The 27,389-nt window shown below is 41.5% G+C and overlaps 2 protein-coding genes across 2 annotated transcripts in view; one reads left to right on the forward strand and one right to left on the reverse strand.

Annotated features, from left to right (window-relative positions):
• pdm3 (pou domain motif 3) overlaps window positions 1–6,524 on the forward strand; it is a 73,297-nt gene extending 66,773 nt beyond the window's left edge. Inside the window, exons 5-11 of the mRNA XM_017149260.3 lie at window positions 212–1,496; window positions 1,554–1,789; window positions 3,781–3,961; window positions 4,699–4,752; window positions 5,138–5,221; window positions 5,320–5,468; window positions 5,543–6,524. Of these exons, the coding sequence (XP_017004749.3) occupies window positions 212–1,496; window positions 1,554–1,789; window positions 3,781–3,961; window positions 4,699–4,752; window positions 5,138–5,221; window positions 5,320–5,468; window positions 5,543–5,667 (2,114 nt within the window). The 3' untranslated portion in view covers window positions 5,668–6,524. The remainder of the gene's footprint in view (window positions 1–211; window positions 1,497–1,553; window positions 1,790–3,780; window positions 3,962–4,698; window positions 4,753–5,137; window positions 5,222–5,319; window positions 5,469–5,542) is intronic.
• Window positions 6,520–19,469, reverse strand: LOC108062544 (UNC93-like protein). Its single transcript, XM_070213288.1, has 6 exons — window positions 19,306–19,469; window positions 9,853–10,238; window positions 8,218–8,763; window positions 7,108–7,535; window positions 6,867–7,029; window positions 6,520–6,805 (listed from the first exon to the last, which is right to left on the reverse strand). Exons 2-6 carry the CDS (start codon window positions 10,206–10,208, stop codon window positions 6,739–6,741), a joined length of 1,560 nt encoding a protein of 519 aa, XP_070069389.1. The 5' UTR covers window positions 10,209–10,238; window positions 19,306–19,469; the 3' UTR covers window positions 6,520–6,738.
• Window positions 19,470–27,389: the final 7,920 nt, after the last annotated feature.

Raw genomic sequence — 27,389 nt, forward strand, 5'->3', positions numbered from 1 at the left:
AGGATAAACATTTATCGGTCCATAAATAACAAAATAGAGCAACTAAACTAATGTTGTTTCTAGGAGTTTCCGATGATAAAATAGGTATATCTTAAAATACATTTTTTTTAATGAATATACTGAGTTGATACTGAATACCTCATCCATTTTCCGAAATATTTAAAAAAAACTTTGTAACCATTTAAAACATAAATTTTGTTTTCATATTCAGGCATTGCCGTGCAGACCATCCTCACCATTCCGGTGAGTCCGCAGATCCCCACCACGGAGCAGTTTCTGCCCAACGCATTTGGTGCCTTTGCGAGCTACCAGCAACAGCAGCAACAACAGCAGCAGCAGCATCGCGAGCAGCAGCGGGACTTGCTACCGCCCTCGCTGGCCGCCCTGCAACATGCCACCGCCCTGCCCCAATTGGCCCAGACACCCACGAATTTACTCAAGCCCAATCTGTTTTCAACGGGCGTGCAGCAGCTGCTGACGGCTTTGCATCCGGAGCTCTTTGCTGCGGCAGCTGCAACACATCAGCAGCAGCAGCAGCAACAACAGCAGCAGCAGCAGGTGCAGCAACATCAGCGCGAAAGGGAGAGGGAGCGGGAAAGGGATCAACACTTGGGCATTGGTCACCTGCCGCACTCCCACCTGGCCGCCGATCTGCGGCGCTCAGCGGAGCGATCTCCAACAGCAGGTTCGCCGACGGGCGGAAGTCCCGGATTGCCCGCCAAGGGACCCCAACCGCCGCCCCCCGGAGCAGCCTTCCTGCTGCAGCAGCAGTTGCACATAAAACCCGAGACGCAGACGCACTTGCACCACCACCTGCAGCCGCAATCCGCTTCAACGGTCTCCTCCTCGCTACCGCAGATCAGCCTGCGGCATCCGGACGAGCTAACCGCTCCGCAGATGGAGCTCAAGCCGCTGGAGCTAAGTGCCAGCAACTCGCCGCCGGCACCGCCGCCTCGTCATCACTTTGGGCACAGTTTGCGTGGCTCCTCCTCGACGGTCTCGCCCAAGCACAGTCCGCAGGGCAGGATGGGCGGAGGAGCAGGAGGTGGGTCCACGGCCACCACCGGAATGAATCTCAGCCAGCATCACGAGCGGCTTGATCGGCACGATCGGCATGATCGGCTGGAGCGACTGGAGCGGCAGGAGCGGCACGAGAGGCGCTCGCACACGCCCACGGCGACGGCCACCAGGGCCAGCGTTTCGTCCAGCTCGGGTGGGGGTCACCATGGAGGTAGTTTGCCATCCGGACGACTCTCGCCACCTGGTTCCGGCCCCTCGAGCTCGGCGGCCAACAGCATCAGCGACAGAGGCTACACTTCCCCGCTGTTCCGCACCCACTCGCCCCAGGGCCACGCCCTCTCGCTGGGCGGTTCGCCGCGTCTGGAGCGGGACTATCTGGGCAACGGACCCAGTTCCGGGGTAGCCACCTCCACGAGCAGTTGTGGAGCGCCAGCGGGATCCAGTGCGACGGCCAACGTACTTAGCAGCATCAACAGGTGGGTGTCGATCGTTAAGTTTTCCACCCATCATCCTAACCCAAATCTCAATCTCAGACTCAATGCCTCCAATGGCGAGCTAACCATTACGAAATCCCTGGGAGCACCCACGGCCACGGCCACGAGGGCCTCGTCCGCCTCGCCACGCGATGATTCGCCGGGTCCGGGTCCCTCCACCTCGGGCGTCTCCCACATGCAGCCCCTCAAGCTGAGTCCTTCGTCCAGGAGCGAACCGCCGCACCTGTCGCCCAATGGAAACGACAATGACAACGACCTGCTCATGGATTCACCGAGTGAGTAAAGATCGATTCTTTCTTCTTCTCAAATACTTTAAAGATGCGATGCAAGCGGATTGGGAAATTTTTAAACTAGTGCATACAAAACATCGATATTTTCGATAATTTTTGCCACATTGTATCGATAATATCGATTTTGAACGAAAATTAGTAAAAACTAATACAAATATTGTAATAATTTTTATTAGAAATATGGTTAGAAAAATATCGATATTTCCGATAAACATCGATTTATGAAAAATCATTGAAAATATATTAATATTTTCTATTCCAAAAACCTATTCATTTAACAAACCGAAAAGCCCACATCTCCAAACAGCTTGCATCGCAACTTTAAAGCGCCCAAGCTAGCTTAGCATTAATTTCGTACACAAATATGAAAATTCCCCAAAACTGTTCTAAGCATCCTTCAGCGTGTAATGATCTCAATGAGCCGGAGGCCTGAAATTCGAGTGCCCTTCGCAGTTGTACATGTACTTATAATTGGGGTCCGCAGCGAGCTGATGATGATTTGATATTTTAAGAGCCGCACTCGTGTGCAACACGGCGTATGAGTGATATGCGCACAAAGGCGCGGGGCGAAAATCAACTTTTTGGCCAACATTAATTAACGAAATGTTCGTCGAAAGCCAACTTTGCTGGCAATGCCAAAAGCTCTAACAAGTTGACTGCACTTTATGTAATTTTCCAAAAGAAAATCAACTTGAAACTCCTACGGATTTCCCCTCCCCCATTTTCCGGTGTCTTTTGGCGTGTGTGCGAAAAGTTTCGCCGTGCATTTACACGACTTCCCGGCGACGGGCGGGATTCATAATTGATGCTGCGTTCCGGGGAACGGGGATTAGGTGAGCAGCTAAACAAAACTTGCGAGAATGCATTGCCCAAAGTTGAGGGATGTCAACCGAAAGTGTTAGGCAAATTAGCAGCGGCGTTGACGTTGTCACGCTCCGCATCTGGCATTGGATTAGGTTTCCTAGGGCCAAGACATGTCAGCCGAGTTCGCGTTGATGGGATTACCAGAGGGCGGATTATATAGAGAGCACCCACAAATAGAGAGATACTCTTCTCCTTGAGCTTATTGAATTGATTAGATTCCGCCCCCCGTACGATCTACAAAGTCGGGCCTTAATTGAAACTTTTGGATGCATTAAAAATGCAATCAGCACAAGCTCCCGGCAGTGACAAGAAATCAAGGCACCCATTAGAGCCGAGTCATCAGGATTGGATGGCTTCCACCTCGAGCAGTCTCGATTGCGACATCGCATCGTTTGCGCATACAAATTGCAGACAATATGCGGCTTAATTACTACTAATTGATGCATACAAAAACTTAAGATGTCTTCCGCATTTAATGACATATTTCAAGCGCAGCAGCAAACAACAACACGAAACGGGGCAAACAAAGCCAGCCAGCTAGCTGCGACGACAGCTTGAGTTACGGCCCGCAAAGGATGTGGATGTGGATCCTTTACCCGGCCGTAGCCATCGCCATCCTTCGCCTCCAATCCGTTCTCGCATCTTAATTACCGCCAAAGCACAGGGCTGCCGTTGAAGTTGCAGTTAGCTGTTGTTGCTTGTCGGTTGTCTGTCGACAGGAACCCTTCCCTTCTTGCATATCATTAATAAATAAATCAAAATTCTACGCAAGTAGTTTGCATCCTGAAGCTTGAAGCCTGAAGCTTCCTCCAAACAAATTAGGCAGATAAAAGCCGTGAGTTTCGCACTCGCCTAATAGACAAGAACAACCTGGCAGGTGTCTTTGCCGTGTGCTTTATCAATTTACCGGTGCTGCACTATGCAATAATGTTTTGCCATTACCGCAATTAAGTGTAATTAAGACCAGGACAGGAGGGAAATTTATGATGTCATTTGCATGGCGTATTACGCCGGATAGCTTAGCTAATTTCACATTTACTAGTTAGATTAATGCATTCAAAGCAGAGACTGGGCCTTCCACTAACCGGATTCGTTTCCATCTCCTCCTTCAGATGAACCCACCATCAACCAGGCCACTACCAATGTGGTGGATGGCATCGATCTGGACGAGATCAAGGAGTTCGCCAAGGCCTTCAAGCTGCGGCGCCTGTCGCTGGGACTGACACAAACCCAGGTGGGCCAGGCCTTGTCGGTGACCGAGGGACCCGCCTACAGCCAGAGCGCCATTTGCAGGTGAGATATGCATGGACGAGCCGTACTACAATTTAAGCAAAGGATACAGTCCAAGAGTAGTAAACTTAACTTAACAGATTTTATTTCAATAAATAGTCCATAAATTAAAAGTTTGACTAGCAACTCATATTTGTTCAATAATATTATTGAAACCTCTTAAAAGGTGTCTAAAACTATGCTACAAAAATTCCTAGTTTATCCTAGCATACTTTTATACACATTTTAAAAAGTTTCAAGTCACTAGAAGAATCTAACTCTTTTTTATTGTTTTAATATCAAAATAGTTCAATGTTCATTTATTTTAAGTATTAAATACAATGGATCAGTATTAGATGAAGCTAAATAATAGGACCATTTCGGCTGCTTTCCCCTCTTAGCCAACGAGTTTCATTATACTTTTCTCAATAATATTTTTTGCTTAAGTCCACATATTTATGTTTACCTTAATTTGTTTTTCGTAAACTTCTGGAACCAATTTTCGAAGAGTGCCAGGACATTTTCTAGCAAATCTAAAAAATGCTAAATTAACCACGAAAAACAGACAACAAACCAATTAAATGCTAAATTAATTTTATTTACTTTATTTGTTTATTTTTTCGATTCAAACGCCAACTCTATCTAACTCTCTCTCTCTCAACATCGAATGTCGAATGCCACCCACCGCAAACTGAATACCGAATATCGAATCTCGAATGCCAACTATCGAATCACAAATGCCAACTATCGAATGCAAGCAGTGCACTCGCTGCGCAGATGTACGCCGCTCAACTGTCGACGCAGCAGCAGAACATGTATGTGTGCCTCCTTGAGGGAGTGTGTGTGCTGTGTGTGTGTGTGTGTGTGCAGTCCAAGAGAAACCTAACTAAAGTGCAAGGCTCATTAACCTGTTCATTTCGCCATGTATTTCTTTTGTTTGACGTTTAATTTGCATAAATGCGCTTCCAAAAATTGGCCCAGGGCATTGCCAATGAGCAGAGTTTCAGCAGCTCATCAGAAACGAACAATTAAGAAAGAGCGACCCCAAACCGAAAGAGAATGCTAATTGACAATGTCCTGGCACTTTAGTCACGTTTCTTTTGCGTTATAAAGGGCTTGCCGAGCACAAGCCGATCGGGCGATCAGATCAGCGATATAATTCCATTCCAAACCCCCCTCCACTCCACTCCCAAACCGCAGGTTCGAGAAGCTGGACATCACACCAAAGAGCGCACAGAAGATCAAGCCTGTGCTGGAGCGCTGGATGAAGGAGGCCGAAGAGAGGTGAGAGTATGGAGGCAGTTCCACGCGCCGTTTTGCCCCACGTTGGGCGCCAATTAGTCACAAACCCGACTAACTTGCGTTTCTCTCCGCCCCTTTAGCCACTGGAACCGCTACAAATCGGGCCAGAACCACCTAACCGACTACATTGGCGTGGAGCCGTCGAAAAAGCGCAAGCGGCGCACCTCCTTCACGCCGCAGGCTCTGGAGCTGCTGAATGCGCACTTTGAGCGGAATACGCATCCTTCGGGTGAGTGGTAACTTTCAGTTACAAGGAGTCCAAGATCCGGGAATTGCTCTAATGATTTCTCTCCTACCCCGCAGGCACCGAAATCACCGGACTGGCCCACCAGCTGGGATACGAGCGCGAAGTGATCCGCATTTGGTTCTGCAACAAGCGACAGGCCCTCAAGAACACCGTTCGCATGATGTCCAAGGGCATGGTATAGGGCCAGGGGCCCTTGTAAATAGCTGGCCCGTGTATATAGCTAGGTGTCTAAGTGTGAGTGTATACAAGTGTCTGTGTGTGTGAGAGAAAGCGTGTATTACAGTGTGATAGTTGTACAACACCCTAGAGTTTAGCAGTTAGGCCATGTAAAGTAATACTGTGTGTCATAGCATTTACAAAAGGACATCGGCTTACGCAAGCGAACCACAACCCGAAACCCAAGAACCCAATCCAATTGAATATTTAGCCATCTAAGTAATTACTTAACACTTATCATATCCCAAATAGCCTAAAAGTAGTCTAAAGTCCCCAAGGCAGACTTGTGCAGTTTTAGGCCAAATTTTATCACATTGATGTGCCATTCCAAAAGAAAACAAAAAAGAATCGAAAAGAAAAACAAAAATGAAACCAGTTCATACCACGTAACAAATTACATACTAAATGTTTAAAACCATTTAAACCAAAACTGCATAAAATCTATGTATGACCCGCAGTCTAAGAAATTCTTTAGAGCTCGTAAGCGATGAGTAAAAATATTTGCATTTAATGCGTTGGCTAAACTTGTATACTGAAACGAATCTGATTTCAACAATTTATAAAACAAATTATAACCCTAGTATTTAGCCAGTTCAGACTCGAAAACTAAAAAAATTCTATATGGTAGCACTCAAAATGAACAAAAGCAAGCTATAAAGACAGCAAGTGTTTAGAATAAGCAACATTATGTAGCAACTTAAAAAATTATGATTGAAAAGAAACGAAAAAATATTTCAACTACGAAATTTAAATGGTACATAGCAAGAAAACAGCTACAACTGAACAAATATTTAAATGATTGTAATAAAAAATACTATTTAAAAAATTAACACAAACTTGGTTTTATTTAGTAACGAAGAGTTCTTAACATTATTCGGCGATATCACATGAGGCAACTATTTCTGTGTCCGTTTGTAGATTTGGGTAATGGAAAGTGGGTTTTAAATGAGGGGCTTAGAATTAGAAATGCTAGGGAATTTAAAAAACAGAGTCAAAATGTAAATGGCAAGAAAATGGTTTAGCTTTGATTTATTTATCAGTCACTTAGCATGACCTCCAGGTTCTTTTGCTTCTGCCAAACGCGGTACTCGATGAGACCATACCTATTGAAGGAAATTAAGGAATGTCAGTCAAAAAGTCGTGAAATTCAAACTGGAAACTCACCCCACGCAGCCCACCAACATGACGCCCATTAAAATCAACAGTTTGGTTGAGGTGCAAAGCTGAGAACTGATGACATAGCCGATTACGGAACCAGTGCTCTCCCACAACCGGAAGTTGCTATAAGCGGCAATCAGATGGTTCGGAAACAGAATGCCATAAAAAGCTGCAATATATACAAAAGTTAGTACAAATACAAGAGCTTTGAGTCGAACTCAAGCTCGAGTTTAGTGGATTCACCAACCATTGACCACAACCAGCCAGACTCCATCGCAAATGCCCCAAATGGCCGCAAAGGTGCAGTAGCTCAGGTAGTCACCCTCCCTCGCTTCCCACGAGTACATGTAGGTGAGCAGGCAGAGATTCAGTACAGCACACAGTCCGGCCAGTGTGACTCGTCCGAAGCGCTCCACCAGGGCACCTGCGATTCCAGCAGCCACCGCGTTCGCCACTCCAAAACAGATCATGGCGAATCCGATCCTGGAGATTCCCCAGCCGCAGGCCACAAACGAACGGGTAAAGTCCACAGCGAGAAAGGCCTCCTCCAGACCGATGAACATCGTGATGTGGAGCATCAGGATCTGGCGACGCTTGCGCAGAAGATTTATGGTCACCGTGAGAAGCTTCAGCCCGGACATTCCATCGCCAGTATCGCCGCGCTTCACTCCATAGCTAAAAAATTTTAAAAATTTAAAATACATAAAAAAATAAAGTTTTTGCTTCATTTCTGTAAGACTTTCCTGATAAAGATATTTTTGGATTTTCCCTCTGGTGTCAAAACTATTAAATAGTTAGAGGAGCTAACTTTAAAACAGCCTTCAAAAAACCAAAAGAGAAGCAATCGCTCATTAAGTTGAAAGGGTAGATTTGATTATAAAGCTATCAAGAGCTTCCACTTGCATTTTGGTACCCTTAATTCAACCGGATGATGAACTGCATCGTCAGCTTCAGTGACAAAATGGTTATACTTTTATGAAACTTTATTACTATAAAATTATTTTAAAGTGGTTTATTTACTGCCAAATATTTGTTATTTCTAGAAGTTAATATACAGTCAACATTCCATAGATCAAACCTCCATCCGCTAAGAAAAAGATCCGAGTTACAAAAGCTTCAAAACCTGTTTGCAATAAATCCTCAGTCTTAATATTCGTCTAAAACTATCATTACTTTGACCAAAACAATACAAAAGTGTTTACATATGAAAGACCTTAAAAATGCCCAATCGGTTGGCTTTCAAATCTAACAACCTAACTTATACCTTTACCAGAAATAAGGGAATTTTAACTCTTTAATAAATGTATTATTTAAAAAACACTACTTTAGGTTATAGTAAAAATTGGCAGGTACTTACCGCTTGAGGGAGCTGACGCCAAAGATCATCATGACCACGGCACCGGCCATGCAGGCGAGGAAGATGGAGTTGAGCAGCTGGATTTGCTCGGGAGCCGGTGGCACCAGGTTGGGATTGGCCTCGGCCCCAACTCCGGGACAGAAGCGAGCCCCGCACAGCTCGGCCACCTTGCTGCGCTCCAATTCGCGCTGCAGTTCCAGCTCGAAGCTCGCATTGGCCGGCGACTGGGTGGCCGGGGCACTGAGGGTCAGGACCGAGGAGGAGATCAGGTTGCCCCACACCTGGGCCATTTGGTAGAAGATGAAGAAGAGCCCGAAGAACTTGACGGTGTTGACATCCTTGCGCGACTTGTTGCCCCGCACCTGGGTGAGTGCCTCCGAGACGGTGGAGAGGTAAGTGCACTTCGAGCACCACAGTGGCCCACCCCCAAAACCCACCATAAGGGCCGCCGGGATCAGGGTCTCGAACCTCGGGTAGAACTGGGCGGCTATGTAGGGCATGTAGGCGAAGAGGGCCAGGGCCATGGTCAACCGACAGCCGAACCAACTGTTGACGAAACACATCGGGGAAATAGAAAAATATAATAAGATAGGAAACATTCTGGGGACGGGTGAGTGGCGAGTGCCGAGTGGCAAGTGGCACATGCTTAGCAGGCGGTCATTTATTTCGGGGCCCAAGGCCATAAATCTAAATAAATCGAGTTAACTGATTAAAGTTGCCTGAGCCAGCAGTTCGTGCCTCGAATAAGCCAAGTGAAGCGAGGCTCGCTATAAATTAGCGATTTGTTTAAATGTCAGACGTGGGTGGCTGGTTCGCCGCCCCCGAAATGGGATACATTCGGAAATAGGGATGGCAGGATACCAGGATAGCAGGGACCTGTGCTAATCCAAGGACTTCCTGTTGACATTTTTACAGCCAAATGCGCTCGGAGTCACACACATTTCGGGGGGCGTCTGCTGACTGCGCTTTCGGCGTTGTCACATCTGCATAAAATCCCCATAAAAAACGCCGCCAGACAATCACCGAAACTTTTATGGCATGCCACACGTCGCGAAATGAGCTTCACCCTCTCGCGAGACAAAGGAAACTCCAAACAAAAATTGGCAATTATGCTAAGAGGCTAAATTTGAGTACTCTTTCGATGGCTGTTTAAACCATCTATCTTCTTATGTTGGTGAGCTGCGGGATGAGGCCAATTCAAAATTCATTGGGTATGAAGAGAATGATTTTGAATTCCTGGGACTTTGATGGGCAGGTTGAAGCATTAAGTCAGTTGATGGGATTTAGGTTATCTTCGGAGCAAACTTATAAAAAAGGTACACTAAAAATAAAGTGTTTTAAAAAATTAAACTATTCTCACAATTATTTTAAACTGTTCAGTTTCAAAAATATCTCGATAATGAGTATAAAATTAAATTTTTGGGAAGTGCTAAAATTATATTGAACTACAAAATTTATGAAATTGATACAACAAAGCTCAGATTCTACATTATTTATATGTTAGATCTTGAAAAATATAGAAATTTTGATATTTAATATTTTTTCTGTTATATACATCGATATAATCGAATTAATATCAAGCTCTGTAAAGTGTATCAAAGTGTTTAATCTGGGAACCAACTACAGTTCACTCACCTAATCACCGTCATCGGCAGGAAGATGTTGGACAGTATCAGCGAGCCGTAGATGACGGCCAGAGTGGTGGTTCCGAGAGCCTTATCCGCATTGACCGAGCTCTGCAGATTCGATGTGCCGTGGAAGGCCGTGAAGTGAATCATGAAGGCCAGGCCTATCACGACCACGTTTTTGGTGATAATGAAGCGCTCGCGCGGCTCGTATTGCCGCTGATTGACTTTGTTGTCCCCGTTCGGAGTGGTTGTTGTCCCGGGCGAGTTGCCATTGCCGTGGCCGTTGATATTGCCATGTGCAACACTGCCTTCCAGTGCCAGCTCCTCGTTGTTGCCGTCCGACGTGTCACTGGGGTAAACCATGTCCACTGCGGGGTCAGGGGTCAGCAGGCCCTGAAAGAAAACAATGGCGTTCGTTTGGCATTCTGTTAGCAAAATCCAGTTGGACGCAGGCATGCGGAGGAGGAGGACATGGCCTTTTAAAATTCGACAATTGAAAGATAAAAATGGTAGCAGATGGTGCATGCTGTTACTTTGGACTCTGAGTTATGTGTTATTTCCTTGTTTTCTTTCTATCATGTTTGCTTTATGAACCGCAAACTAGCTCACTATATGGCTTACATGTACTAGGTTCAGGCGAAAAAGCTTTAATAGTTTATGCTAAAATATTGCTTCAATTTGTCATTTCACTATATCTTACTTTTTTGTGTGCAGGAAATAAACGTAAATCATGTTAATAGTTTACTAGTCCTATTATAAATAAATGTAGTTAGTGCAGCTGAAAAAGCTTTTTAAATGTATGCTAATTTATTGCTGGATTTTATCATTTTACTATATCTTACTTTTTTGAGTGCAGGAAATAAATTAAATTTAACTGAAAGTAGTTTCCATTCTGCCCATAACTAATTTGCTTAAACTTATTTAAGCTAAATGATAGAAATAATAGAACGTGTACTAATTGCACACATATGTGGTATCCCACAGTCGGCTATTCATCAGATTTGGCTACTCCAGCGATTTGTTTAATCATTCAGCCCAGGATCTGCATGCATACGGGCGCTTACTGACAATGTCATGGCCTAGGCCTAATTGAAATTGCATTTTGTTGGCTGTTGCACCTGAAAATGGCTTATTTATCGAGCGCCTGGCAGAGATTCCGCATTCAGCTGTGGTATGCCAGTTTCCAAACCATTCGGGCGCAAGGATCTACCCCTCGCAGGACCCCCGCTGCTTTGAGTGCTCACTCAACTCCAACGGATCAGCTTTAAGTTATTCATATCGCTTTCCGTCTCGGCCATACATTTTCGGGGCTTTGGGTCTCGCTTTACGCTTTTCGGGCAATAAGCCCGCTCCCAATGCTCCGGCCACGCCCACACATATATCCCCACGAGTCCCTTTGGGATGCTCCTGCCTCAAGGACACTTTCGCCAACTTATAATCCTTTGGGCTGCCTCACAGCACGAACTCCGTCTGGCAAGCGAGAAAGCAAGAATTTATGCCTGTCTACGCCCAAAGGCGTGGGTGGAAAACGTTTCAGTGACTTTGTTTGCATTTGATTTTGGGCCCTCTGCCAACGACACTTTATGAAATTTTACACCTTTGATACAAAGTTAAAGGTCTGTTTGCCAACTTCTGAGTGGCTTCACACCGGCCCGCACCCCCGGCTGTTTTCGTGATTTCCGTGACTTAATGTAAATCGCTGGCTGTACACAAACCGATTGAAATGCTACCCCTTCTCCATCGCGGGCTTGAAGTGGAAATTGATTTTGCATACCTTGCGGCGTTTCGCGAAGCGTGGCCAAATTAATTGGCCAAAAGTTGAGTTCGTCATTAGCCCAACCATCGAATTAATTGGGCTCCGCTTGAAATCGAAGCCGTAAATCAGCTGTGAAAGCAATTACCCGAGTACCGTGCTAAGCATTCATCATACGCAGTGTGGGCCGAGCTCTAGGGGCTTGCATGCATAATCGGCCAGTGACAAGTGCAATATCTCATAATTCAATTCAAAGGGACATGCCTTTATCAGCTGGCCAGCAGTCAAAGGGAAAAGTGAGTGAAGTTTTGAAGCATGCCCCATAAAAGTGAACTCTCAATGGCTTGTTGACAGGCCCGAAAGGAGGGAGGTGTTCCCATAGAACATTTCCACCTAATGGTGGGTCAACGAGGAGCATCATCGTTCATCATCTAAATGAAAATCTGGCATAATCATCAGAATGGACGCAACCGAAATGGCCAGCCATTTGTTTTTTATGCACAACACAGCCCCCTTCGACTTTCCACTCCTTCGAAACAGTCCAGCATTAAACGGAAACTGGCCCCAGGACATGACGTTGGATCGTTAAAGACCATTCCGGCTTTACATAAAATGCCAAAGAGTCCACTGGGCTGGGCCTGATAACAATGATGCCTGAGTTGCCTGCCTTGAGTTCTGTTTTATGCGGCTGACCAGTAATTTAGTTAAATTATTGCCCGACAGACGACAGAGAGTCACTCTGTTGTGGGGAAAGTGTTGCGAAATTATTTATACATATTTACATTTATACTCGAAGTGAATAGATGCTGGCCCATAAATCTCTCGCTCAAAACTTCAATTTGCATTCGCTCAACTTTGTTTTACATTTGTTTAGATTTGATAAATCGACTCGGGCATATGTTGAGGTTCTTGTTTACACAAAAAAGGAGCAGTCACCCCCCGCTCACCTTGCGCCCATCCAAAACTAATCAATCACTGCCCCGAAAAAGGGAAAACACCCATATATGTAGGCTATGGGTTTCGGGCCAAACAAAAAGATTGACTTATGGCGCTGACACACAGCAAATAAATGCGCCCGACTGCGAGTCCTGGCCGGAACAACTTGGCACTTAGCCGCACATGTTGGCCTCGTCAGGCATTAATGCCTCGCAATTAACTTTAGATCAATTATGCGTCTGGAGTTTGCCTGATAATTAGGCAGCAAGCCGACCAAAATGCCCAAATGAGTGTTTTTCCGGAAGAGAATAATCCTTGGCTTAGCACAAGGCTATCCCAATTTCGATTCCGATTATTGAAGATATTGGCGCAGAACCTTTGACAAAATCAAATCATGAAATCCCTGAGAACAATGGACGTTTGAATTGGGATGACATCCTTTGACTCGCAGCTGTCGTATCCTATCCGACTCCCGCGTAGCCACTGCAATAGGTTTGAATACAATGCACCTCCTTTGACATTCAGCACAACACAACACGCTACCTGGCTTTTATGACGCCCTCAAAGGGTTAACAATGCAGCAGGAAATCCACGGGATGCGAAACTCTGTACAAGCCGAACTTTATGCCTCGTCAGAGGAATGCAACAAAGCAAAGTCCAAAATGAAAGTGCGATCAACGTTTTCCGCCCGAGAGGAAAGAAAAATATACCGCCTGGCCAAAAATGAAATACAGCATTACAGCAGCGGTAGGTACATAAATCTTACCTCGCCGCCGGGCAGGAAATATTTTTATGGCCCACTTATGGGCCAGGCCAGCAATTGTTTTATGAGCGTGCATGGGAAATTCAGCGGGATTGCCAAACAAAAATTGAATTAGTAAAAACTGCTTAAATCCTGGATACCTTTGTTTGTTTTTAAACTATTTAAACCAGGGAACGAAAATAACTGTTATTGTAAATTTTTCATACAAAAAAATCACGCACTTAGAAGGGTCCTAAAAATTTTTTAAATACACCACAATTTTTATTAGCCATTGTAGTTTACAAATCCGTAATGATTTTTATTTTTTGATTTTTATAATAAAACTCAAAAAATAACTGTTATTTTTTGATTTTTATGAATAACAGTTATTCCCTTGACATTTTTGAAAAAATGAAATAATTAAAAAAAACATAATACCCGTGCTTTTTATAACTTACTAATAATTTGTAAAAAAAGGCAACCGCGCATATTTTATACCTATATTTTTTTAAAATTTTGTTTACCCACAAAATCGCCATAAATCAAGTTTGAGTTTTATTTTGATCACGACGAATAACTGTTATTTGTCAACTTTTATTATAAAACTCAAAAAATAACAGTTATTCTTTGAGTTTTACTTTACAAATCAGAAAATAACTGTTAAAGTGTGATTTTTAAAATAAAACTTATAACAGTTACGTTCCCTGATTTAAACTATAGTTTACCCAGCCCCCTATCCACACCATTACTTTTAACATATCCACACTTACCCAGAATGTGATCTAAAGATTGTATCGAAGAATGTCTCAGATTGTATCGAAGAATGTCTCAATTTGCTCTTAATATGTCAGCGTATACCAACACCTAAGTAAAAAACCGATTCATTTGTCCTGTTCTTAAATGGACTCGACTGACAAATGGGGAAAAAGTGAAAGGCAATATGCCAAAGCAATATGCCTAGCAAAAATTTAAACAATGTAGTATAATCCTTTAATCCTTTTGAAATTGACTAGTTTGCCTATCAGGAATGTCATTTTTAGCCGTTTTCAGGACGGATCTTTTACTTTTCTTATTAATCTAGTCGGAAAAGCTATATTTGGCTCCCATTTTCCGAAATCATATGTATATAATATATATTCAATACTTTAAAACACATCTGTTATTTTTTTCTATTTTTTACCCACAACCATATAGTAGATCACCCACTGAGAGAAGCCCTCTAGCCAAACCACAGCCAAATTGGCCCTGCTGGTAAAACGATTACCTTGATTAGAAATGCACAATCCAGGCGAGCCCAGAAGCCTTGTTGATGGAAAGTGAATGAAAGGAATTGCACTCGCCTATAACCCAATATCCTGATTGTTGAATCATTCACTGCCGGCCATGTAGCACTTCCTATTGACCGTAATCGGAGGAGAATGGAAAATGAAAACAATGGAAAATGGGGCCATTATTTAACCGTTATGCGAATAGGCCATAATTTCGCTCAATTTTCCGATGATAACCAATGGGCCGAGAAGCCCGCCAAATGGCTTGAAGCCAGTAAACTCTTTAAACTCGATTAAAGACACACGGCAGACAGAAATCAATCACAAATGTATAATGTCATCAGGGCCAATAAGGATTTTTTATGAGATGCCCTATTGGGATACGGGGACCACTAAATGATGCTCCAGTTATTCCGACGCGACGTTGCTTTTTATGTGGACGAGTGCGTCAAAAGTTTGGCCTAAAATTTTGGCCATATAAAAATAAGCACAGCGACGTAATGCAAACGTAAACGTTTTCATTACTGCTGCGGAAGTTCGGCAGCAATAAAAATGACAATAATAACAACCCCCACCTTCTATATACGTATATCCGACCCTGTTCAATCAAATCATTTCTACTTTCACTTTAATGTAATGAAATAACATAACATGCGCCTGCTGTGATTTTCTTGCTAACATTTCTGTTAAAATTTCCCCTGTTAGCCACAGTCACTTACTAACAGCTTAAGAGAGTCGACTGCTGATATGCCATTGATAAGAATATTGGAGCATCCATCAGTTTGATTGATGGTCAACTCAATGAGATATACGATAAATTTAGCCTGGACTGAAATTGAAAATAAATATGCAGGCTATAATTGGTACCTTTGAAGGAATTTCAAATATGCCGAGTAAGAAGATTAGGTTCCGATTTCTAGAGCCTTTCACAGAAGAAAAACTTCACAAATAAAAACAAAATATTAAACAATAGTTTATTAAAAAAAAGTACACATTAAAAATATTTTCTCTAACAATTTAATTGTCTAACAAAATCTAAGCTTAAAATAAAAATAAAAATAAGAAGATACTTTTGTAAATTGTTGTATATTTTGTTCCTTGTGTAAACCCATTTGATGTTGCATAAGTCTTGATCCTGGCAAAGCTCTTTCCTTGCAGCTGCAACATTGTGGCCACATTCATGCAGCTGGCTGAAACTTTGGGTGCCTCCGCCTTCAATGCTTCTAACTAATTTCCCACGCTTTACAGCCGAGCAGATGCGGCAACAATGTACGAAACACAAAGGCCCTGGCAAGCAGGTGGGTGGTACTCATGAGGCGTTTCCAAAGAGCACGGAAACGGAAATGAAGTGGCTTACACACACTCCCAAAACGCCGCGGTTATGTGGCCAATAACTTTGCGCAGGGGCCAAATGTCAAGTCCTGACCCGCTGATGCACTTTATGCCATTCGACGGCAGTCGACAATCTTTAAATATTTATTCACTTTCCATCCGCATGACTCTGGATGCAGTGCTGTGTGTTTGCCGCTCATTTCCGCTTTGCCGCCTCCGTTCCGCCCTCTTCCAGTTTGCCGCCCTTTTCCGGTTGCCTTGCCCTTTGGCGCCAGTGTGCGAGTGGAAGTGCGTTTTCCGTTCGCTTACTGCACTTTGTGTTATGTGCGTGTGTGCACTTGTTGATGGACTCGATTTTCCACTTTTCCGGCAGTTGCGTTCGAGGGCGTGTGCTTAACTTTGTAATCAAGTGTAAATGTTGCTATTTCGGCCGGTATTTATGCAAATCGAATTACAGAATTCGAGACTGAGAGGTTATGGCTTAAGCTCTTGATACACTGAGCAATATTCTTCAATCATAACTAATAGAGGGTACTAAAAACCTGTGTTGTTAAAGTGCATTTGCATAGTAATTTTTTCTATTATCTTCTTATAATCACACTTAAATAAAAATTTAATTTAAACGAGGTGATCAAGGTATTAATTTTAGAAAGTATGTTAGCCCAGACAAGGTCTTCATTTGTCTGCATTCCGATAAAACATTCATTGTGATCTTAATGCTCACATGTTGCTCGGTTCGCCACAAACAGAAGCTATTGTGACCCAATTTATTGCCCATTTTAATTTGGCTGGTAGATAATCCATATTATCTTCCGTGTGGAAAGGAATGGCCAGCAGAGTCAATCTGAATTGCGTTTCCCATAATTTTCCAATGCAATTAATAATAAACTCGAATTCAGAAGCAGCCAAATGGCAATTCTGTGGCAGTGGTTGAGCTGCCATCAGTCGACAACCACAAACATGGTAATAAATGGCAGAATGCAAATCGAACTTGTGCCCTCGGGTCCCCAGATTCCAGACTCGAAGGGCTGGGTTCGGATTAATCGTAAAATATGCACGATCAACATGAAGTGCATGGGAAGTGCTGCTGCTGGCTTTTGATGATGCAATTTTTCCTATGATTTCCACCACTAACTCCCTCTAACATTCTCACGTTTCGCTGGGCGAGTTAAACACGATATTATGGCTCCATCTAGTTTGCAAACGTAATGTATGCCAACTGAGCAGCAACGCCCTCTCCCCAGCGACATTCACCATAATTTATTTAACTTACAAAACGATAACGTAAATATGTGCCACATGCTGCGCGTTGAAAACGCTGATGAGCGAAGTTAGGTTAGTTGCCAGAAGCTGCATTGTCTGGCTACCAACAATCAGTTGCAGTAATGCGGAGCCATCCTAGTCTGCACCACTTCCGCCCACTTCCACCCACTTCCACCCTCTTACACCCACTTCCACCCACGCATCGTGTGTGCTGGCCTCGCAATTTCACGCTTCCGCCGAGCATTTTAATAAGTTTTCCGCTCAGGACAAAGCAAATTGAAAAAAATTGGAGGAATACGCGGTGCAAAATGATGGTGGCTCTACGTTTTAATTAATAAACACACTCGTTATTTAGTTTTATTTGCACGCAGAATGTTTTCAGCTATGCAATTAAGGAAGTTTTTAACAAGAATTACATTTTAGTTATGGATCGAAATGTTGTTTAAGTGCTTGATTAATGCAAGTTTAAACTATTTTTTTTTAATACCAACATATCGAGATATTAATAAATTAAAAATCCCTCTATTGGGGTTTTTAGCCAGGAATATGCACTTGCTGTTATTGCTTTTATGCCGGCAAGTAAATGAAGCTTCTCTCGGACATTTACTATCACTTCGCTGCCGCTTTTCAATTAACATAAAATGCCATTTCTATAGATATTTTCTGTTCAATATTTTCCCTTTCACAAAAAGGTTTTGCCTCCGGTTTCGTTTTAATTCGTGAAAATGTTTGACCAGTGCGGCCGCCGGAAAACTGGCGGAAAATTGTACAGTGAATGGAAAAGGAAGAGGGAAAGCCAAGGTGGAAGCCAATGGATACCATATGTGGTTAATTACGGGCGAAGGCTCCTCCGGCAGAATACAAAAAATGCATAATTAATAAAAGTGAAATCCCATTGTGCTTAACTCATGTGAAAGAGGAAAATAATAATCGAGATCCGATTTCATGTTTTCCTACATATTCCGAGGAATTAAATTGATTCTGAGTCAATGCATTGAAATTCTGCAACCTTTAAACATATTATTCAATGGATGAATATTCAGAGATTGAATTAATTTAAAACAAAACAGTAAATCGCACAATTGTGGTGTCAAACAAGTTTACACATTCTGGTTTAATTGTATTTTTCACTTATTATTATTATTCCATATTGGGCATCCCTGGGTCGCTACACCGCATGCATAGACACCTGGCTGAGTTCATTTATTTTCACTATCTCCTCCTTGTAATGGCAATATTTGATGGTTGTTTTCTTATTGACTGTTCACTTCACGACTTTTAATTAAGCTCCGTGTCGAGGTTTTCACTTTTATTTATGATATGTCTGCCGTTAAGTTTTTTATACCCTTGCAGAGGGTATTATGATTTCAGTCAGAAGTTTGCAACGCAGTGAAGGAGTCGTTTCCGACCCCATAAAGTATATATATTCTTGATCAGCATCACAAGACGAGTCGATCTAGCCATGTCCGTCTGTCCGTCCGTCTGTCCGTCTGTCCGTCTGTCTGTTTCTACGCAAACTAGTCTCTCAGTATTTGAGCTATCGGCACGAAACTTTCGCAAAAGTCTTCTTTCTATTGCAGGTAGTATATATGTCGGAGACGACCGGATCGGACAACTATATCTTATAGCTCCCATGGGAAGGATCGGAAGAAAAAAACTTTTAAAAATTCTAGCTTCGGTGTTTTTTGAAATATTACCTTCTACTTTTGGGGGTGTTTTTTTTTAAATATTTCTGAATTTCGAATTAATTATTTAAAAAATCGGACTACTATATCATATAGCTGCCATAGGAACGATCGGAAAATTAATGGAAAAGTAATAGGAAATAAATTCTAGCTTCTTTGGTTTTTATTGTATTATCTTCTACTCTAGGATATAACTCTTTTTAAATATTTCCGAATTTCAATTTTAATTTGATCAAAATCGGACGACTATATCATATAGCTGCCATAGGAACGATCGGAAAATTAATGAGAAATATTAGAAAATTGAACATTTTTGCGATTTGTTAATTAATAGGAATGATCTGCAAGGGTATATAAGCTTCGGCTGGCCGAAGCTAGCTTCCTTTCTTGTTTTTTAATGAGACAGCCGCATTTTCTGTATTTCAACAACACTTTGAGCAGGCTATTCATTTATTTAATATAAAATTGCACCAAAATTTACCTATTTTTTATTTTATTTCCCAACTAATTTAAACACTGCGTGTGGGATTTATTGTCTCTGAAGGCAACCCAAATGGGGGAAAATGTAAATGTTTTGTTGAAGGGCAGGCGATTTTAGGCGATCGGAGCGAACTGAACCGTTTACGGGCGCAATTAAAACTAAACAAAAATCTCGGACCGCGAACTTCTAAATATGAAATGGAATGGAAGTGAAATGAATGCGACAGCAGCAACAGGTTTGAGCTCTCCGCTCTCGGTTTGATGCCGCTTTGATGGCGATTTGCATAAATCCGACATTTCAGATGTTTCTGATCGCCTCCAATATGGAATATATATATTTTACAACCCAAAGCCGTCTTACAAGAAACGTGACGCCGGCGGTGGAGGCGTGTCAAGGCTCTAATTCCGATGCCAGGTTGGCCGCAAATCTGCGGTTAGCCACCATCTTCACTTGGCAGAAATTCGAAACTTCATAATTATGGTTAATCATACGCCCCGTGGTCGCTGTAAACTTGACATACCCGCTGATTCATGAGCAGCTAATGAACCTCGTTTGCATGTCGAGGAAGTGTAATGAACGGCAAACAGTGTGATTCGATTTAGATAGTCGCTTGTCTTTGGGCAGATACATTAATTAACGTTTCAACGAGCTGCGGACTGTTTGTCGAGTGTTCAACATGTGCCTTTGGCAGTTGTTATTAATGTGGTCCAAAGTTAACTGGCAAATGCATCGAACTCTCGCCTCAATTAGGCTGTATTTTCTCCATAGATAAGGGCAGATAAGGAAACACGGTGTCGCAAGAGGGTGGAGATAAAATTTAGGAAACACGCCCCGCAATCAATCATTAAAAGTCGATGAACAACAGTTCTAATTTGTGTATTATTATTGTAACCATGATTAATGCTAATTACACCCAGAACCGCAGACTCTCAATTAGTTGATCCCCGAAATGGCGTTCATATTTAATCGGGGAAGTTCAACAGGTAAATTCCCTCGGTGCGTCACCAACTAAAACGGGTTTAAAGTCTGTTTTTGTTTATTGCGGCCGCTCGCCCTGCAAAACAAACCAGCGGGCAAGTGATACACTCGATTTTAAATCGATCCCACACCCCGAATCGGTGCTTTGCATAAGCCGCTTATGGGCTCGCAGCCAGAGAGCCGGAATCCAAACATCAGCTAGCTTGTGGTCCATGGTTTTCGATTTGGCCAAGTATTAAAGTCACGTACTCGAACTCCAGTTGGCCGACACCTTTCACTCGACCACCGGCTACCATCGCATTTCAGCGCTCTAAGTTCGCAAATCTGGCTCAGGGTCACTCCGTTCTGCTCTCACTTGTCCGCCGGCCTCAGTTGACACTTTTGCCATCTGAATTATGGATGTTGCTCATGTCATTACCTGTCAGCCGAATTGACTGCGAATCGAATTGATGGCGTTGCATGAAATGCAATTTCGCAAATCATCCGGGTGGTTAAATTGAATTAAGCCTATGAATTGATAGGTACTTATTGGTAGGTAGTAATGTTTAATATTTCCAAGAAACTCCTTATTTAATAGCTATCAAATAAAAACACCTCTTAACGAGGTAAAAAACTAGTGACGACCGCACCTTCAACATACAAAAGTTCTGATATCAACATTTGTGACGAAAAATTATTACACTCGTCATTAAATAGACTTTCTAATCTTTTCTCATTCGGCCCGCCCTAGCAAACTATTCCAGCCTTTTTCCCTTTACAGGCATTTTCTATTGCAGCGTGACGAATGAGAAAAGATTAGAAAGTCTATTTAATGACGAGTGTAATAATTTTTCGTCACAAATGTTGATATCAGAACTTTTGTATGTTGAAGGTGCGGTCGTCACTAGTTTTTTACCTCGTTAAGAGGTGTTTTTATTTGATATCAGAAGTTTTTGTTTGTTTACATTTGCTCTCATAGGAGCTAATATATACATTTAAATTTAAATTGGTCAATCATAATTTTTAAACTATTGTATTTTAACAAATTAAGTTAAAAAGGCGTTGAAGTATTTCAAAATACCTTTTAAACGAGGTATAGCACATGTCTGTATCTTTAGTAGTGTAGAACTTACAAACTAACGAAATTTAGCTATTTTTAGCTTTTTCCCGCTAAAGTAGCGGCTTTTTCCAAAAGTCGTAGAACAAAAGATTCCTATATGGAACTCTTAAGTGCAAATTTACTGATTCCATGACCCTAAAATACAGTTCGGATACCCTCCCACAAAATTCAATACTCAGGGAGCGTTAATTGTTCGAGCTGGCAAAAGTGGTTATTTTCGTATAAAAATAACTTTTAAACGTGACTTTTTACAGTAATGTGTTATATACCAAAATTTAAGGAATCTCAAGGGCTATACAGTTTAAAGTTGTAAGGAAAATCGTTAGAGCCGTTTTTGAAAAAATTAAAAAAAAGCTAAAAAAAAAGTTTTAAAAAATTTTCTTTTGTTCATATCTTTTTAACTATTACATTTACACAAATTGCATATAAAAGGCGTTTATAGCATTTAAAAATACCTTTCAAACGAGATGCAGCACAAGTCTGTAGCTTTAGTAGTATAGAAGTTACGGCTTTCCGAATTTTAGCTATTTATAGCTGTTTTCCCGCTAAACTAGCGGGTTTTTCCAAAAGTGGTAGAACAAAAGTTTTTAATATCGATGTGATGAACGTCATATCAAATTTTCAGAACTTAAAAAACATATTTTGGACAAGTGGACAAGTGGACAAGTGGACAAACAGAATTAAATTTTCATTTTGGGAAGAAGAAGAAAATCTTATTTTGGCTATAACTTTTGAACGGAGAGTCGGATTTTGACAAATGACCCCTCATTCGACGGGTATTTTCAAAAGGAATACAACTAAAATATTGCGAGGGGGCATTTATCCCCACCGGCCCCAACAGCTCCAAATTTCGAAATTTTCACTTTTTCACTTTCACCGCTCTCTCTCCCAAGCCAATTGATTTTCTTAAAGTCTTGGTATGCAATTCTGTTAGTTTTCGCAATACCTTTCGATAGGTGTATTATTCATTATGATCGGACCATCACAGGAGATTTTCATTTCTTCGTGTATATATAGTAGTCGCCTTCGCACACTCTCCTGGTGCGCTTCGTCACTACATGGACTGCCGTCCATAGTGATTTAAAAGCATGTTAGAAATTGTAAACCAAATAATTTAATTTCCGTGATTGTCAATTCATGGTAATCCTAGACTATTTGGTTTAAATAAATTTAACTTCCGACCGTAGGCGTATTGAATAAATTCCATAAATAACTATTTCATAATTTGTCTTGCTTATTCATTGGCCAATACAATTTTCCATTTAACCACCAATTATTTTTTGATAATTAATAGATGCTCGTTTCTAAACCACTGAATTATAATGCAGCAATTAAAACATTTACAAGTTAAATAGTGCTTACAACATTATGTTGTTGCAGCTGTTTATCCGCTGCCAGCGTTTATTTAGTTCGTTAGAATCAATGAGATGATTTTATGGTTTATTTTCACAACATTTGCATTCCAGCAATAGTGCAGGTGTTTATTTTTTGCCTCATTAAACTAATTGAATGGGTCATCGGCATAATCCCCTCCTTCTTTTTGTTTGCAACCGGATATTGATGCTTGACAAATTAGAGGGCCTTTGGCGTTTTTAAAAGCAGATTATAATAATGTTTTTAGCCGCTTTGAACCTAATATTTAGATTTTGCATTACATAAAACGGCCATTCTGCTGATAATTTAACATCTTATGTTTATTATATTGCCACAGTCAAAGGGTTGAACTTAAAGGCCATAAAAAGGTATCATAAATATTTACACTCATGAGTTTAGACATATTAAAATTTAAATAGATCCATTGCATTTTGGAATAGTTAACAGCAACGGTTATTTCGAACAGTTTAACTATTACTGTGTTTATACGATGCCGAATTTACGCTATCATTTCACGCTTTCGGCCGATTCGTGCTTGTATAAACGCCATTTCGTGAATTCGGCAACACACGAAAGTTGACTATGATTTCAGCCCAAAAGCGTGATTTGGTGATATGCAATCTGGTAACTCTGTAAAAAATGATCGACGTTGCCAGATCGCTAGAAATTGATGGCTTTTTATAGGCCATTTCTCTAATCAGTGGTATTAAAAATTAGATATTTTTACCGGTCCGGCATACATATCAGCTGAGAGTGAATAAAAGCATGAATTCTCGGCTGTCGTATAAACAGGGGCAATTTCTATATCGCGCTTTCAAGAAATCGTGATTGCTATCGTATAAACATAGTATATGCTAACATACGATCCACATTAAAAAGCTTTTTTAGCATGAACAAAACCCTCATTTTTGGGACAAAGCTTTTGGTAAAATGTGATATATTCTTAAAGCTGAGCGACTTTCTAAATAAATTTAAAAATGAATCATTGCCATGCATTGAGTTGTTACATCTACAATTTACTTAAATGGATGCGATAAATTTGAATTCGATACAAGTTTCCAAATTAAACTGAGAATCAAGACTTTAACGTTTGAAAAATGGTATAAATGGCTAACTTTCCGGGGGTATTACAGGCAAAGGTGTTCTTAGTTTGCTGTGCTGTCAAAGTTTTTAAAAGTGCAACTCTTTATCTTTCAATCCCCATACTCAAGATAATTTATATTTATAACTAAACTGAAAGATATTTTTATTTAGCCTATTTTTATTCAGCATACAATACAATTTAAATAAACCATTAAATATAACTACATTTTTAATTTTTGAAGCTCGAGCCCCAGCCCTTCAAAGGTTATTAACGGCAGCATACATTTTGAATTAAGTGCAATGAATTTATTGTGACGTAAAACAATTATCAAATTACTCGAGCTGGAATAATAGGGTATGTGTATGAGTGGGCAATCAGGTTAATTACAATAATGCAAAATCAGATTGAGATATTATTCGAGCGAAGTACACACTAAGGGCTTAATATTTGGAAATGAAATTATTATTGGGAATAATTTGTGAAACAGGCAAGGGAAGCTAGACCCCTTAGGAATAATCAGTTTGAGTAAAAATAATTACAAAATTATCGAAACACTATTCCATCGAAGCAATACTGCATGCGCATAACTATAAGCAGGGATACATTAATTTGTCCACCCATATAGCATCATGTCCTGCATGCTAATGAAGCTGTCCATTACACAAATAATGGCACTCCAATTATGCGCATCTGCCATGGCTCTCAACTGCCCGGGAGTCTAGTTTCCAATTTGGGTAACAAAAAGCAGGCTTCACCTGCCAATCAAGCAGTCATACATAATTCAAACATAGTTCCAATCAGATATAATTATAAACGACAATGGTGTACTGAAAATAAACTACAACCGGGTTCTCACTCACTTAATTATTCTCCAACAATAAAAATCGCTTGAGCCTTTAATATTTTTCAGCTAAAAGGGATTTAAGGTGGCCTAAATAAAATATGTGCCATAAAATGCAATTTGTCCCTCTAACATCGTTCAGCTTTTATCCAAAAATGTCATCAACGAATTCTGCAGTCCCCTGAGCTCTGTGTAAAATATATTATTAAAGCTACGCGATAAATGCAATTATGTGTACAAAAGAAAATTCCGCCGTACCTAAGCATTTTTAAATTTAAACTTAAATCCAGCAAAGTCATCCGCCCAGGATGACAGGGCGGAACTCCTTTAATTAGATTATTAAGGCCGACCGAAATGTAAAAAACTTTAACATGTTCCACTTGTATACGCACACACCCACCATTTGGTGGAGATTTAATTAAAAAACTTTTGGCCAATCGCGGGTAGGCAGGGGAAAGTCTGTTTGTTCTGCAGCCCGACAAATAAATCTTTATAGATTAAGCGAGCCGCGTGTGTTGTTGTTGCTGCTGCGGCCCCTCGACAAAGAATTTTTGGATGAGCTTTAAGAACTACTTTTGTTGATGTTTTTGTTGGCGCTCGGGAGCTCGGAAAAGTTTGTCGATGAGAGCCGAGCATCCAGGGCCCAGAAATGATAGAGCCCCGTCCCGAAAGAGATGGCGAGGTTTAAGGATCCATCGACGGCCAAGTGATTTATGCGCCCGGCCCAAAAACTTCCAGCCAGGCGTGTGAAAGCCAGCTGAGGCAGGCCAAGCTGCTGTTTTTGGTTTAATGAACTCGAATGTTAATAAATAAATTTGTCAATGGAGGGCTGGGTTCAGCCTTCTGGGTTATCTGCTGCTGGCCAGGAACATAATGAAACGAAGATGAATGGAAAATCGACTTCTGGCCACCGTCGCTGGTTGGCAACTAATGAGCTGCGATGAATGGCGAACGGGCCTGAATAAGGGAATCTAGGGGCTTAAGCTCACAAAGGCGCCGCGAACGTTTGTTAATATTCAAAGTGTCCAGCAGCTTAAAACTTCCATTGCAGCCAGAGTACACGAATTCGGCTAATTAACGTTAATTAGAGGGTGAAAAGGCCGAATGGCATTCGAAATGGAAATCGATTGGAAAAATCTACAGAGAACCTTTAAGCAGGCCGAGTTCATAAAGCCTTCTTTTACTGCCCTATTTAAACGTGATTTAATTTGATTTCTATATACGCACATGCAGCGGGATTTTACTGCCGGCTGAACTGACCAATCGACTCGACTCATCTGGGGGCAATCAACACATCATCATCCCCTCCTGGCCTCCTAATGGCATCGACATCCCTATTATCCGTATCCTGCTCATCATCAAACAGGGATGGAGGGGGGTCGGCATTATCGTTTGTTTTGATAGGTTTTTTGTTCGCTCCTCCGAGGGGATAATACTCCACACACGCCCTGCTCTTCCTGCTCTTCATGCTCTCTGACGACCAGCTTGTTTGTTGTTCGGGCAACGGGCAAAAACATTCATCAATTTCGTTATCCCAGGATGCCTAAAAACCCGGAATCCCCAACATTGTCAGGTGCTTACATGCGCGCCCAAAAATAGACGAATGCAGATTGAAATTGATGGCCGGGTCGTCGGCTTAGTTCCCCCCGGCCACTTTCTAATGTTTAAGTTCTCGATTACACAACAAAAGCGGCTTTTCGGCAATTCAGCAATCCAGAAGGCAAGGATTACGAACTGCTGAAAAGTGCTTACCGGTTGCACTTCAAAATGCCATGGATAACAAAATGTCTATCGGGTATCGCCTGAAAAATCAGATAAATTAAGGGACAGACAACCCATTCGAAACCTCTTTGCAGCTTAGCTGATAGAGGGTAAATAGCAGGGACCCAAAACGGTTAGCAAATAGATAAACAGAGAGCATTTTCGTTACTAAAAACCCTGTAAGCACAAATGTTCTTTCTTAGAGTTGAATGTTATTATTATCAGAACAAAATGCTAAGAAGAAGCAACATGCTTTAGAAAGGTAGAAAATATATAAGATCACATGCAAAAGTTAATTAAGTTAATTAAGCGTCTGTCAACTTTTTTATAATCTTTTAAAATTAAAACAAAAAAATATATTTTACTATTTTCAATAGAATAACATTTTTAGTTGCACACACGAGTATAAAATTCATTAAATTAATAAGAACAAATCCTTAGTTAAAATGAAAGGATGATATAATAATAGTTTTATCCACACTGTTTTAAAAAGAAACCACACTCATAGAAATTTTCCGGTAAAATCGCCCTAAAAACAGGGAAAATCGCCCTAAAACGGGGGTCAATGGCGACTAGGCGACAAATCTAGGGCGAATCGCCATAAAAATAATACCAAAAAAAAGCAAAAAAAAAATCAATTAATTTTTCGATGATGGGGGGGGGGGGTGTGTGTGTGTGTGTTGGTTGATATTTCCTGGGAACAGGACTCAACACATACACACACACACACAGACACGAACATCGTTTCAGATAATTTGTTTCTTGAATTGTCGGCTATACCGGACGATGCTGTTGGGGGCAGGAGGCAGCAGACTTGTATAACCGCCGGTTATAACTGAAAAATCATCTTTGTAATCGAATTAAGGAGATGTATATAAAGAGAAAAAACATCTTACTTGAGAAAAACATTAGGGTGTCTCTACGAGGGTTCGAACCCACGGCCTCTC

This window comes from Drosophila takahashii, chromosome 2R (genome assembly GCF_030179915.1).
Source record: "Drosophila takahashii strain IR98-3 E-12201 chromosome 2R, DtakHiC1v2, whole genome shotgun sequence".
Lineage (NCBI taxonomy): Eukaryota > Metazoa > Arthropoda > Insecta > Diptera > Drosophilidae > Drosophila > Drosophila takahashii.

Bases quoted from the DNA above. Each gene is read 5' to 3' on its own strand.
- LOC108062544 (XM_070213288.1), bottom strand. From the start codon at position 10,208: ATGGTTTACCCCAGTGACACGTCGGACGGCAACAACGAGGAGCTGGCA. The intron at 7,536-8,217 runs GTAAGTACCTGC...AAAATTTTTTAG, and splicing joins GGCGTCAGCTCCCTCAAGCG to CTATGGAGTGAAGCGCGGCG. The intron at 7,030-7,107 runs GTTGGTGAATCC...TATATATTGCAG, and splicing joins CTGGCTGGTTGTGGTCAATG to CTTTTTATGGCATTCTGTTT.